General features: G+C 35.8%; 2 protein-coding genes across 9 annotated transcripts in view; both read left to right on the top strand.

The window, feature by feature from the left end:
- Positions 1 to 293: 293 nt before the first annotated feature.
- Positions 294 to 5,602, top strand: LOC142642718 (FACT complex subunit SPT16-like). Of its 6 annotated transcripts, none has more exons than XM_075817129.1 (6): positions 294 to 594; positions 930 to 1,035; positions 1,144 to 1,195; positions 1,433 to 1,484; positions 1,803 to 1,837; positions 2,049 to 5,602. In XM_075817129.1, exon 6 carries the CDS (start codon positions 2,103 to 2,105, stop codon positions 5,310 to 5,312), a length of 3,210 nt encoding a protein of 1,069 aa, XP_075673244.1. In that variant the 5' UTR covers positions 294 to 594; positions 930 to 1,035; positions 1,144 to 1,195; positions 1,433 to 1,484; positions 1,803 to 1,837; positions 2,049 to 2,102; the 3' UTR covers positions 5,313 to 5,602. The 6 variants fall into 6 exon arrangements, with proteins under 6 accessions (XP_075673244.1, XP_075673246.1, XP_075673243.1 ...); XM_075817131.1 differs by having other exon boundaries at positions 967 to 1,035; positions 1,144 to 1,222; XM_075817128.1 differs by having other exon boundaries at positions 967 to 1,035.
- A 4,024-nt stretch (positions 5,603 to 9,626) lies between these two features.
- The window catches only part of LOC142643387 (rRNA (cytosine-C(5))-methyltransferase NOP2C), a 34,863-nt gene continuing 29,828 nt past the window's right edge, over positions 9,627 to 14,661 (top strand). For all 3 annotated transcript variants that reach the window (XM_075817998.1, XM_075817999.1, XM_075817997.1), the window contains exons 1-3: positions 9,627 to 9,945; positions 10,039 to 10,327; positions 10,427 to 10,577. In XM_075817998.1, coding sequence (XP_075674113.1) covers positions 9,701 to 9,945; positions 10,039 to 10,327; positions 10,427 to 10,577 — 685 coding nt within the window. In that variant the 5' untranslated portion in view covers positions 9,627 to 9,700. The remainder of the gene's footprint in view (positions 9,946 to 10,038; positions 10,328 to 10,426; positions 10,578 to 14,661) is intronic.

A 14,661-nucleotide genomic window follows, 5' to 3' on the forward strand; every position in this document is an offset into this window, starting at 1 on the left:
ATTTTAATTTGTTATACAACGTCAGACTGTCATACAACCTAAACCAATTAAAATTTGAGTTTGATAAACTTGATTTTAGGTTAGAACTTGAATTTGACAAATTTGAGATCTAAGAAGAGTTTATATATTATTGTGTTTAAACAATAATTTTTAATTTTTTTAAAAATAAATACAGTTAAAAAAGTGCATAAAAATATATAGAATAATGATTAAAATCTAAAAACATGCTATTAAACCATCTACCGAACGGCCCAAATAACTTCACCACCATCGTGCTATCTACCTAAAATTGTCATTAAAAACTACTATTCAGCAAATTTTGCCCAACCCCTTCTTATGATCCAGGCATCCCCAATCCCTTCAATTCACGACTCCTTCCTCAAATCCTTACAAAACCTATCCTCCAACAAAAGAGAAAAGTCACCAAAAAAGAATTTGCTCTATTCGCAAAGAGATTAAAGGAAATATGGGACGCCCCTGAAGCAGTTTCCTCTGACCCCGAGACCGTCACGATCATTCCTCAAGTCAAGCTTGAACACTCCATCCAAGAGGAAAGGCACAAATCAAAAGGTCAGGGCCAAATCACGATCACAGGTGAGTATTCCAGTCAGTACTTTTGTTTCAATAAGCATAATCTCCCTCTGTATCGAGTCTGTTTGTAAGGGAGATTATTTAGCGTGTTTTCCTGCTTTTCAATGACATTGGAGTTTAGCAACAACAAAAAAAAAAAGCTGCAGAACCAGTGACTGCAGAAAAACCAGACTCCTGCCATATATAAACCCATTTCCAAAAACTTCAAAACATCAACTTTTTACCTTTTTTACTCAACCTTCAACGTTTATCATCTTCATTTTCTTAATCTTTAGCTAGTTTCTCTCACTCTTCAATTTTTACTAATCTCTTTGATCCAAATAACATGCAACGAAAAGCCACACTCAGCGTTCATATTTTCACATTTTGGATCAGTTTCAGCGGCCCAATTGACCACTTTCCCCAGTCAAATCGATGATCTGCATATGGGTTCTTCAACAAAAAGTAATCTTTTTTGTGAAATTCAATCAATTCTCTATCTGGGTTTTGCTAGTTTTGATCAGATTTTTCAGACTTTGAGCTTCATGGGTGTTTTGGTGTTTCTCTTCTTAGGTAGCAGAAATGGTGGATCAGGGAATTCATCTGGAAAATTAAAGATTTAATTGTGAGTTACTTTGCTGATTTACATATGGTATCGCAATCCCTCTAACTCAAAGTTGAGATTTTTAAAATCTGATCTATTATCTGAAAATATAAGAGATATGCTCTAAAAAAATTCAATTATTAATTATTTTTTCAAAAAAAAAAAAGTTGGTAGCTATTTTTATTTCTTAAATTATTATTATTATTATGTAGGTTTTGATCCGTAGAAGTTGATCTAATATGGGATTTGTTTGATCAGGAGGAGGGGATGCAGGGCTTTTGCCACAGAGCAGGCAAACCAGTGTAACTGTGTTAGTTCTTACTTTGTTCTCTCCCTTTCCTCTGCATATGCTTAATCGCTATGTTTGGTTCCCTAGAAATGGTGGAATGGAATGAAAAAAATGTAAAACTTTAAGTTTTAAGAGTTTTTGAATTGTTGAGGAAGACAAAAATTTGAAGGTACTACTTTACTTCAGAACTTTGACGATGGTTGACTTCGTTTTTCCTTTGGAATTAGAAGAACATGATGCCAGGAATACTGTTGTGATTCTTAATTATTACCATAAACCTAAAGGAGGGTTATATGTGAAATGATTTCTAATTGCTCCTTAACTTTAATTTCCATGCAGGTACTACTACTACCAAAGGAAGCAAATTCGATGATGTAATTTCTAATTGCTCCTTAGCTTTAATTTCCATAGTGGTTCTATAATTCAATTCTTAGTTTCTTAAATGACAACCAATTTGATACTCGTTCTAGCTTTATCTTGTTATGTGCCATTTAAAAAAAAATTCATTCTATATATGGCAGAAAGTCGAATAGAATAAGTTTTCAGAGTGGAGCAAACTGACAGAGATTTATTATTTCTTAACAGTTTATGGTGATTAGAATGCTGGCTCAATAGTCAAAACATATCAGAAGTATATCAATGGCAGAACATCGGAATGGTAATTTCAAAAATACAAATGGCAAGGCATCAGCAGCCACCAATACATATACCATCAATCTGGAAAACTTCAGTAAGCGGTTGAAAATGTTCTATTCTCATTGGAATGAATACAATGGTGGTTTATGGGGTGCTTCAGATGCCCTGGCTATAGCAACACCTCCAACTTCTGAAGATCTACGTTACCTGAAATCATCAGCTTTGAACATCTGGTTGGTTGGTTATGAATTCCCAGAAACAATTATGGTCTTCACGAAGAAGCAGATCCATTTCTTGTGTAGCCAGAAAAAAGCTTCTCTCCTCGATGCTGTGAAGAAGTCTGCAAAAGAGGCTGTGGGTGTTGAAGTTGTGATGCATGTGAAACCCAAAAATGATGATGGGGTTGGACTAATGGATAATATATTTGAAGCTGTCAATGCTCAGCCAAACTCCAATGGTCATGCTCCTGTTGTTGGACATATAGCAAGAGAGGCTCCTGAAGGAAAGCTTTTGGAGACATGGGCTGAAAAGTTGAAAAATGCAAATTTTGAGCTAAGTGATATAACAAATGGGTTCTCGAGTTTGTTTGCTGTCAAAGACAATACAGAGCTTACAAATGTAAAGAAAGCTGCATTCTTGGCTTCATCAGTGATGAGAAGTTTTGTGGTCCCAAAACTTGAAAAGATTATTGATGAGGAAAAGAAGGTTTCCCACTCTTCATTGATGGATGACACGGAGAAGACCATCTTGGAACCTGCAAGAATTAAAGTCAAGCTGAAGGCTGAGAATGTTGATATTTGTTACCCTCCAATATTTCAGAGTGGAGGAGATTTTGACCTGAAACCAAGTGCTTCCAGCAATGATGACAACCTTTACTATGATTCTACCAGTGTGATTATATGTGCAATCGGATCCCGATACAACAGCTACTGCTCAAATGTTGCTCGAACTTTTCTGATTGATGCCAATGCGAATCAGAGCAAGGCTTATGAGGTTCTCCTCAAGGCACAAGAAGCAGCCATTAGTACTTTGAAATCTGGGAACAAGGTCAGTGCTGCATATCAAGCAGCGCTTTCTGTAGTTGAGAAGGATGCTCCTGAATTGGCTGCAAACTTGACTAAAACTGCAGGAACTGGAATAGGCCTTGAGTTTCGTGAGTCGGGGCTTAGTCTTAATGCCAAGAATGACCGCGAATTTAAACCAGGCATGGTTTTCAATGTCTCACTTGGATTTCAGAACTTGCAGGCAGAGACCAAAAACCCAAAGACCCAGAAATTCTCAGTGCTGCTAGCCGATACAGTTATTGTTGGTGAAGAGGTTCCGGAGATAGTGACTGTATCAAGTTCTAAAGCTGTGAAGGATGTAGCTTATTCATTCAATGAGGATGATGAAGAAGAAGATGAGCGACCAAAGGTCAAATCTGAGACTAGAAGCAGAGGGACTACCTTATCTAAGGCAACACTTAGATCAGACAACCAGGAGATGTCAAAGGAGGAACTACGAAGGCAGCACCAGGCTGAACTTGCCCGCCAGAAAAATGAAGAAACTGCTAGGAGGCTTGCCGGAGGCGGTTCCATTTCAACGGATAATCGTGGTGCTGGGAAGACAATAGGTGATGTGATTGCATATAAGAATGTTAATGATCTGCCCCCTCCAAGGGGTTTGATGATTCAAATTGATCAGAAGAATGAAGCCATCCTATTACCAATTTATGGAACCATGGTTCCTTTCCATGTAGCCACTGTGAAGAGTGTGTCCAGCCAGCAGGACAGTAACCGTAATTGTTATATCCGTATAATCTTCAATGTACCTGGCACCCCTTTTAGTCCTCATGACTCTACCACCCAGAAGTTTCAAGGGTCAATTTATCTCAAGGAAGTTTCATTCCGCTCTAAGGACCCAAGGCATATCAGTGAAGCAGTACAGCTGATCAAAACCCTTCGCCGACAGGTAGCCTCCAGGGAGTCCGAAAGAGCTGAGAGGGCCACTTTAGTTACTCAGGAAAAGCTGCAAGTTGCAGGAGCCAAATTCAAGCCTATAAGATTGTCTGATCTATGGATTCGTCCTGCATTTGGTGGTCGGGGAAGAAAGTTGACTGGTTCACTAGAAGGCCACACAAACGGGTTTCGATACTCTACTTCAAGGCCTGACGAACGTGTGGATGTTATGTATAGAAACATCAAACATGCATTTTTCCAGCCATCAGAGAAAGAAATGATCACTGTGTTACACTTTCATCTGCACAATCACATTATGGTGGGAAACAAGAAGACCAAGGATGTGCAATTTTATATTGAGGTAATGGATGTGGTCCAGACACTAGGTGGTGGAAAAAGATCTGCCTATGACCCGGATGAGATTGAGGAAGAGCAGCGTGAGAGGGATCGAAAAAACAAAATCAATATGGACTTCCAAAACTTTGTGAACCGAGTAAATGATCTGTGGGGTCAACCTCAATTCAAAGCGCTTGACCTTGAGTTTGATCAGCCCTTAAGAGAGCTAGGCTTCCATGGGGTACCTCACAAAGCCTCAGCTTTCATTGTCCCTACTTCAAGCTGCCTGGTTGAACTGATAGAGACACCATTTGTGGTAATTACTTTAAATGAGATTGAGATTGTTAACCTGGAGAGAGTTGGTCTTGGGCAGAAGAATTTTGATATGACTATTGTATTCAAGGACTTTAAAAGGGATGTTTTCCGAATAGATTCTATCCCTTCAACATCACTAGATGGCATCAAGGAGTGGTTAGACACCACTGACCTGAAGTACTATGAAAGCAGGTTGAATCTCAACTGGCGACCTATATTGAAAACTATAACTGATGATCCAGAGAAGTTCATAGAGGATGGTGGATGGGAGTTCTTGAACATGGAGGTCAGTGATTCAGATTCTGGGACAGAGGAGTCAGACCAAGGGTATGAGCCTTCAGATGTACAGTCAGATTCAGGATCGGAGGATGAGGATGCCAACAGTGAGTCATTGGTTGAGTCAGAGGATGATGAGGACGAAGACTCTGAAGAAGACTCAGAGGAGGAAGGAAAGACATGGGAAGAGTTGGAGAGGGAAGCAACCTATGCAGATAGAGAGAAAGGGGATGACTCGGATAGCGAGGAGGAGAGGACAAGAAGGAAGATGAAAGCTTTTGGGAAGGCTCGGGCACCTGACAAGAGGAATCCTGGTGGCCGCCTTCCCAAGAGGACAAAATTAAGGTGAATGTAAGGTCTCAACAACAGCATTCCCCAAAGAAATCCTGGTGGACACCTGGAGAGAGTTGCTCTTTCCCTTTGTTTATCTTATAGGGCAGCATCAGCACCAGCAGTAATTGTAGTTGTACAACTTTGTGTATGAACAACTTCACTTTGAATATGTTTTAAAAAGGTTCTAGTCGGTTTTGTTTTTTCTCCTTTTCATTGTGTTTTGGAAAACCTTGTTTAATTATTTTCTGCTTGTAAAATAGTGGGAATTAAATATTATTAATAAGTTATACTTCCAGACTTTCTGTATATGTTAAATGTGTTCACCTCCACTGTTGATCTGCCTCCAAGTTCACACTATTTGGCATTCATTGGACCAATGATTTCCCTAACTATTTCTGGGATTACAAGAACCTACAGCTAGATATTAGTAAGAGAATACAGGTTCAGATGCTTGGGGTATGCTGTATCAGATTGCCTGGTCTTTGGATATGCTATATCAGATAGCTGAATTTTGTGTCTTATGAGCTCCTTGTGAACTCATTTCTAGAAGAATTACCGTTTCATACTTCCATAAATATGGAAATACACACAGATGACCTCATACTGTTTGCTATTTGGTGTCTTAGCAAATAAGTCTGGAAGGAAATCAATCAGCAGAACGAATAAAACTTTGATTGCCAATCCTCAGCTGCTTGACATTCTGAAAGTAAGCATATGAAACGTTTTTCAACCCCCCCAAGAAAAGGGAGTCAAGAATATATAAGAAAATGTCACGTTCTTACAAAATTGCAGATTAGCTTGTATAATCAGTTAGATAATTTAATGAACGTATTTTACATGACATCTACCAAGCTCACTGTAGTTGGCATTTGCATTAAACAGAAACTGTTGCCATCGAAAAGTGGCTTAGCTGATGAATTCAGTGCTTGCTCTACTTGATCTAGTCAATAGTTATGTGAATGTGTTGCGGCATTCATAAGAACTTGATAAGGAAGTGCCAATGCCATGCTAAAATTGAATGTTATTAAAAATAAATTAAAGGGCTAATTTTTGTAACAATATACTCTGATTAATGCAGATCCCAAAAGAAAAAGTCTGAATAATAACTTCTTTAGCTATAAGTAAAAATTTTCCTTTCCCAGTACAGGTCCCCCTGAAACGTACTTCAGGAAAGGATATTATAATCTGGCAAAGAATCCTTAAGCTTGATCAAAGGGAGTGTCACTTCCATCTGTAATAGCTGCAGATTCTCCACTGGAAGAGTCCAAGGCACTGTTATTAAAAAAAAAAAAAGACCCTACCAATGACACCTCTAATAGTTACGAATAGCAGTAGTAGAGGGAGCGTATCAGCTCAAAGAAGAATGGCTTTTAATGTTAGCAAATGGAAAGTACAACTAAAGGCCTCAGAAAGTGCGTTGTTGATTCCAATCGCAGGCATTTGTTCTAGCAGTTATATTTCTTGTTTTTTTTTTTTTTTTTTTTTTTTGACTGAAATATATTTCTTGTTGACTACCTCCTAGGAGATACTGAAACATCAAACATGTGTCAAAATCTGCTTTAACATTTACTAAACCTTCTTTACATGAAAAATAACATAATAAAAAGAGCATTTCCATCAATTCCATCCCATGAAATAATATTCATTAATAGAACATATAATATATCACAAATATCAGCCTAAATGCTTGATTACCCAATCAAAATCATGGAAATCCTTACACATGTTCATGCAAGACAAGAAAGAGAGGGTATTATCCTTCACTGTGATAGATGCATGCTTATTTGCTTTAATATGTTCACTTCAAAACAATAAAACTAAGTTTGTAATTTGTTATATAATTGCTCGCTTTTAAAATTTGAAATCATCCACGATGCTTTTCATTTTCAGTACTATATAATATATATATATATATATATATATATATATATATATATGCATAATTTTATAGAAAGATACCATATTTATGCCTGCATTTTGAGGGCTAAGGCAAAAAAATTAATTGAGTTTTTTTTTTTTTTTTTTTAATTTGCATATTGCTTATTTTAAGTAGTACTTTATATTTTTTATTTAAAAAAAAAAATCCCATACTCTTACTTTTAAAAGACTTTTTTTTTTTTTGTGGGAAAATGCATGGTTATAATCATTTTAATAAAAAAACTTATACACTAATGTGACAATTAATGTATGTTGAGGACCAAAATTTCACAAGAAAACCCATTCCATGAAAAGTAAGGAAATACCATGAGCCTTAACAAAATTCATGAAACTAAGAAGAACCATGAAGACCCAAAATCCTAAAAAGAAAAAAAAAGAAAGAAAAAAAAAAAAAAAGGATCTCGGACAAAGATCTCGGCCAGAGGACATGCAGTAAGGATTTCGGTCAGACTAGAGGACATGTAGCAAGGATCTCGGTCAGCCAGAGGATATGTAGCAAGAAGAATCAACATCAAGGCCTTATGTATGTTCAGATTTCAAAAAAAAAAGGCCATTAAAAATCCAGCAAAAAACCAAGTATTATCTTTGTAACTCATGGTCCAAGCCCGTGGGATCCCGAAAGGATAATAAGAGAGGAATAGTTTGGTCGGTAAGGGAGTGATTTCTAGTAAAAGGAAGATCCTGAAGCTTTCCCTTGATTTACATATTTGCTTGGAATGCATGAACCAATGGAAAAACTTAGTTCTCCCATGTGCATGACACCTCCTCACAATTTCCTCTCAATTGTCACTTTCAACCAAAGATGTCATCCAGTACATTGAGCAATCCACCCACTCATTTGACTTTCTAAGAATGAATCTTTCATTTATAACTAAAGTCTGTCCCTTTTGAGTTATAATTGCCTAAATAAGCTAAACTTCTGCCCAATGCACATTTTTAAGTTCTAGAGGACATAGTTTTACCCAGTAGACTTGGGACGTCCTCGCCCGGGGTACCAGACCAGGTCTTCTATAAAAGGAACACTAAGCCATACAATAAAAGGGGGATTCGGAGGGGAGAAAAATGGGGATTCAAGGGAAGAGTTTAGATGTTCAAAACATATATTCTTCAAGCTTTAAAAGCCTAGCAAGGAGGAGAAAGAAATAAACAAAATAAGAGAGCCAAGGTGAAGGTTTTTGTCCCATATCCTTGAGATCATTCAAAATATCACTTAGCCTCCAAAGAAATATATGCCAAAACATGCACACATCAGATATCACTCTTTTGCACAAAATCCTCATCACCTAACTATTTTGGAAGGCAATGCCTAAGCAAAGCCACTTGGACTTGAGTTCCAAATCCTACAAGTTTTGTGCAAAAGCACTAAGTCTGTGAGAATTGGGGTCAGGATCCTCGTGGCTGAATCATTCTCTTGAAATTCATTTACATATATGTATATGTATTAAAATGTATATCCTAATCTAAGAAACTAACAATTATTTGAAAATATGTGTATTGTATAGTGTGTTCTTATGCAGGTCTTATAGAGATAAAGGGAAATGACAAAACTCTATTACATAATAAGCATGGAAAAAGATCGTATAGTTTAGAGAATCAGCATTCCGGGTTCTTACAGGCCTAGTACCCTTGGGAACCACGACATCACGTCCGGGGTACCACGATATTACGCTCGGGGTACTAAGTGAAGGAATTCTTTTAAATGTTCACATAGTAAAAGATAAGCCTTAAATACTCTATTTCAATTTCCTTCTCATTGTGAATATTATGAATACTTATTTTACTCATTTTGTAAGAGTAAATGGTCATTTTATGACAATAAAACACTTATAATGGTATTTTATTGCTTAGGAGGAATCGCATTTTTGCCTTGAGGAGATTTATGTGACTTGCGCACAACTTGGTTCGTAATCAGCTCCCATTTAGTTGCGGTAAACCAAACCCAGTCTACCAAACAACTAGTAAAGGACTCTCACAATGTAATTGGTGGAATGTCAAAAAAATAATAAATGAGTATTTGAATAAATGATATTTGGGATCCTACGAATTTTGTAAATGAAGCTTTACAAATATGTATAATATATCATCAATCACAAAAAATAATTAAAAAAAACATTTATTAGATTGTTGAAATATATCAATCATATGCATATCAATACATCAATTTGTAAATGCTTATATAGTAAAATCTATAATATTTTTAGCACTTTTCTATTTAATTTAAATTATATATTGTTCTTGATGACTTATATTTATTTGTAAAATTTGTATTATTCAATTGAGCATTTGTTTTTTTAAGCGGAGAAAAATGTATATTTAGGAGCCTACTAGGCCCAGGGCCGGACCTGCCCATATCCGTAAATAACCTCAAACCCAATTGATTCATAAAAAAAGAAAAAGAAAAAGAAAAAGAGAGGAGCCCAGAGGAGAGTAGAGTTGAGGCCTCCGCCGCCTCTTTCTTTGAATTGAATGAAGAGAAGGAGGGATTTATTAGTACGAACATTGTCTTGTCTTCGCTGCTTCTTCAGTCTCCCAAAGAAAAACCCAAATTACACTACAAAGAGAAAAAGAGCGATGGAGGATTCATCTTCTTCTTCTTCTTCTTCAGAGAGATACTGTTACAATCCGATTCTGCGATGGAACCCTCAGGTGGAGGACTACTTCATCAAAGCCTACGGATCCGACCATTTCTCTCGTATTTCCAAAGCCCTAGCGTACGTACGCTCGCACGCACAGATTAGTTTTAAATTTGCTTTGCGTTTTTTTTTTATTATTTTTATTTTTTTTAAAATTGCTTTTTTGATTAGGCGGCCATCTTGCTACTCTTGTATACGTGTGAACACCCTCAAGTCAACGAGTGACGCTGTTATTCAGAAGCTACGCACAATTATAAAAGAAGAAGAAGAAGATGCTAATGTAGATGGTAGCGAGTCAGAATCAGAAATTGGTCGCATTTCTAAGTGTCAGCTCCCTGGGTTAGAAGACTATGTGGTTTTTTTTAGGGGTTCAGGACCGCACGTGATTGATTATGCCAGACCACCTAAGGAGATCATTGTGAGCCGGAAATGTGCTGAGGCTGTTCTTCGAGGTGCTCAGGTTAGCATAGCATAGCATACTCTTTTCCATTCCATTGCTCCTGCTAATACTTTTCATTTCGAACATCTCATTCATGCCACCTTTTCCTTCCTTCTTTAGGTATATGTTCCTGGTGTAATCGCTTGCAGTGCTCATGTTGAGAAAGGGGATGTAGTTGCAGTTTCAGTTGGTGTCGAACAACCTGCTCTCGATGGTGGAGGATGGGGTATTGGCATAACACGTGGTACTGTTCTTCTCGGCTTGAACACAGGTAGTTCTATAAATAAATCCCTCCTTCAAATTAACTTCTTTGTATTCTTTACCTGTTTATCATTACATTACATTCTAACTTTTTTCTTCTTTCTTCTTTCTTCTTTTATTTTTTAATGTATCTTTGATGAATTTACCTCATACTTCATGTATTGTTTGCATGTCAAGTATTGATTCCATTTTGAGTGTTTAATTTAATGAGTTATTGAATCACCAGTGACTTGTTAAATGTCAGCTAAAGGTAATAATACTATTGATGTAGCCACGGAAGATTAATTTGTTACTACTTCACAAATTTGCGTATTCAAGACTTATTTTTTGGGGGCATATGAAGTCCAATTATAGCAAATGTTGTATGGTTTTAAAGGTCTTGTTACGTGTCTTAGAATTAGAACAATATTTTCATTTGAGTTGTTATTTAATAAGTTATGGTGAACATGGGATTGAATTTTTTTTTGAGGGATTGTTTGTAAAAAGATAAAAGAAAAAAAAAGAGAGAGTTAGAGTTAGTGTGGAGTAACCCTGAGATGAGGAGTAACATGTGGGGCAAATTTAAAAAATAAAGGGGAATAGATAAATCATTGTTTACTGGATGCAGTCTTTTTGACTTTCAGAAAAGTCTAGACCAAAGAGGGAAATTCTGTTATATATATACTATCCTCTTCACATGCGCTTTGTGTGTGCTTAGAGGCTCTTCTATATATTTTTTTTCTAAAGGACAAAACTTTTCAAGAATACTAATTTGAGGTTTTTGCATTTTCCACCCACCAAAATTCCTAGGGGAGTGATGAGATTTATGTATTTGTGAGTGAAATAAATTTTTCGTGATACATCTTATGACTTCCCTGGGAATTTTGGTAATTGGAAAATACAACAAACCTGAATTAGCATACATGAAAAGTTTTTTCCGTTAGAAAAATATAGATATTGCCTAGTACATTTCCAATGTATATGGTTGATTTTTTAAAATAAAATTTGTTATGTTACTTATATATATATATATATATATATATATATATATATATATATATATTGTTTTGAAGAAAAAAAAAAAAACCCGCTTCGTCAATAACCCATATATTGTTGTGATAATTGTATAGCTTGGCATAAGAATGAGTAGTTGTGATAATTGGATGGATTGGGATAAGTATGAATAGTTTTATTTTATTTTTTTTAAAGAAGTAAAAAAAAAAAAAAGTGGACAATTGAAGTATATGAATTCAAATAGATAACAAATAGAATTTTTTTTAAGAAGTAAAAAAGAAGTGTAGTGTTGAAGTATTTGAATTCAAATAGAATGAAACGTATGTACTTGGGTAGTGGCTTTTGTTATTGGCAGAAAAAAATTTGGTTATTTTGAAGAATGATAAATGACTCTTTTAACCTTCTTTTGTCTTTTGTCTTTTGTAGGATATAAAGTTTAGGTAAAAATGCTAAGAGATCCTCTGAACTTTTAGGTGGTGGCCATTACACCCCTGAACTTTTATTTTAGACAATTTACTCCCTAAACTTCACACATGTGCCAAACTAATACTTTTGTTAGGCTGCCGTTAAAAGTTGAGTGGTAGTCACTAGTCACTGCACAACCCACTCTGATATTCCACTTGAATTCTCTAAAAATCTCTCTACAATTACTTTGGATTTCTCACATTTTCCTTCTAGTTTCCACTTGAACTCTCAAATTTTCCCTTTATTTTCTTTCCACTTTCCACTAGAACTTTCTCAAGCTCTATCTCTCCAAAATGACTAAAATCGCTAAGAATCTCACCTCCTATTCCAAACCCACTACAGATTTTCATACCCAAAGCACAATTACCATTTCACAAACACTATACCAAACCATAAATTCTCTGACTTGATTCTTTGACCCTTCTCTTCAAAGCAACAAAAAGCTTTGGCCTTTTAAAGTTAGTCCTAGTCCTAGTGACAAGCCCGTGATTGTTGTTAGGTACAAAGGTGAAGAGAAAAATTTTTCAGCCGAAGAAATATTGTCAATGGTGCTGACGAAGATGAAAGAACTGCTAGCCTTTTGGTTTGACTGCAATAGTTGTTGCAGTCCAGATTGGTGTCTCTCTCCTTGGTCTCTCTCTCTCCTTGTTGAACACTAGTTTCTCTCTCATTTTTTATGAGTCCACATGCGTGTCATGTGAATACCTTTAGTTAATTTTAATAGTGGTTAAGCAAAAGTATCAATTTGACACGTGTAAAGTTCATGGAGTAAATTGGGTAAAATAGAAGTTCAAGGGGTGTAATAGCCACTACCTAAAAGGAATAAGAATACCCTTGCTCTAATAGAAAATAGCAACAAGCTGTAATAAAAGGAATAAGAGTACCTCTAATAGTCCCAAATGGAATGGGGGAATTTCCAGATGGATTTTATTCATTGAAAGATTGGAAAATTAGATGAAAATGGCTCTCCTTGATTTACTATTGGGAAAATTACAATCTACACTCTTGTGGATTGGTTCTAGCACAATTCAATCCACTTGACTTTCAATTATTACGTTTGACTTCCTAAATTTTGGACTAAAATGAATTCATTAGGTTGTCTCCAAATTAATACATTTTGCATTTTGTAAAAAAATTTACCACTCAATTATTTGATAGGGTAAATCACAATATATCCTTTTTTGTGGTTTGGCCCTATTACAATTCAGTCTACAAACTTTCATTTGCTATCTTTAACCCCATAAAGTTTCGATCAAAATGATTATGGGGTCACTTACTACACGTGTGAAAAACACTTATTTGGATGAAAGTCTAATGATTTCATGTAAGTCCAAACCTTAAGGGTTAACTGTAACAATTGAAAGTTTGTGGATTAAATTGTGATGGGGCCAAACTAAGGGGTAACTTATAATTTGCCCTTTATTGTTATTTTAAAACCCATCCCTCGCCACATTCTTTTGAGGAGAGGAAGGGCCATTTGAGTTGCAACATTTGGCTCCTTTGTTGTGTATCATCACACCATATCTCATATTATCAATGATTTGAGATTTTATTTCTTTGTATTTAGAAATTTGAGATACATAGAAATTAGAATGTGATGTGAAACATAATTGGTACCATCACTAAATGTAAAAGTTCTTGTCATTTGTGTGGAGGCGCAACACTATTTTGCTGTAGGAAAAGCTCACAATTATGGGTCTGGTTTCCACTAGGGATGCTTGAAAGATCAAAGAGAGAGCAATAAGAGACTAAAAACTATTTCTAGAGGGTTGGTCTTTTGGGTTAGACAGTTGGGAAAACAAAAGGAAAAAAATGTCAAATCTGAATAACAACTTGATTACAACCCTTAAGAACACTTTAATACCTGGGAAAAATCTCTTCCGGCTTCGCCTTCATCAATCCTTATTGTAAACCTTGGCTTCCCTTGCCAATCTTGATAATTCTTTAGCTTTTTACACCATTGAAGTGCTGTCCCCTTCAACTTCATATTCACCAACAGTACCTTCTGTTTTTGGTAATAGGCATCCATTCCAAATAAGTCTCCGAACTAGATTCAATTTGCTGCTTCTGCTTCATTCACCCGAGAAGAGTTGTACTTGTCCAAAAATGGAAAAATGAAAATTTCCATAGAAGAGGTATATCTTCATCTTTGAGAAAACCATTGATATTGAGTGTTTCAAACTGTAGATTCTGATCTCTCAACCTCTACTGTCTAGAGTTCACAACTGTGTTGTATATAATTCTTTTTATAGTTAGTTGAACACCTGTCCATAATACGTATTCTTTTATATATAAGATATGAAAGCTCTTTTAAAAAGGAGATTTTTTAAAATATTTGTTAATTAAAGTTACAAACTGGTCCAAAATACGTAAACTGGCTGGTATAGCCGAAATGCCTGGTATTGACTGGTTTTTGAACTGGTATAAAACTAAGAGTTTCTTGTACTGTTTTTGGTATCGGTAATTTGGTATGGTAAATACCTGCTATACAGGCTAGTATGTAATACCCTGATTTTTTATTTTTATTTTTTATGATCATCACCGTCATCGTCATTATTATTATTGTAGAGTTAAGATACTATATGTGTGCACAGTAAGAAAAGTAAAGTTTTAGTGCATACAATTTTGTGCTGCTT

The sequence above is a fragment of the Castanea sativa genome, chromosome 7 (assembly GCF_040712315.1).
Source record: "Castanea sativa cultivar Marrone di Chiusa Pesio chromosome 7, ASM4071231v1".
Classification (NCBI taxonomy): Eukaryota; Viridiplantae; Streptophyta; class Magnoliopsida; order Fagales; family Fagaceae; genus Castanea; species Castanea sativa.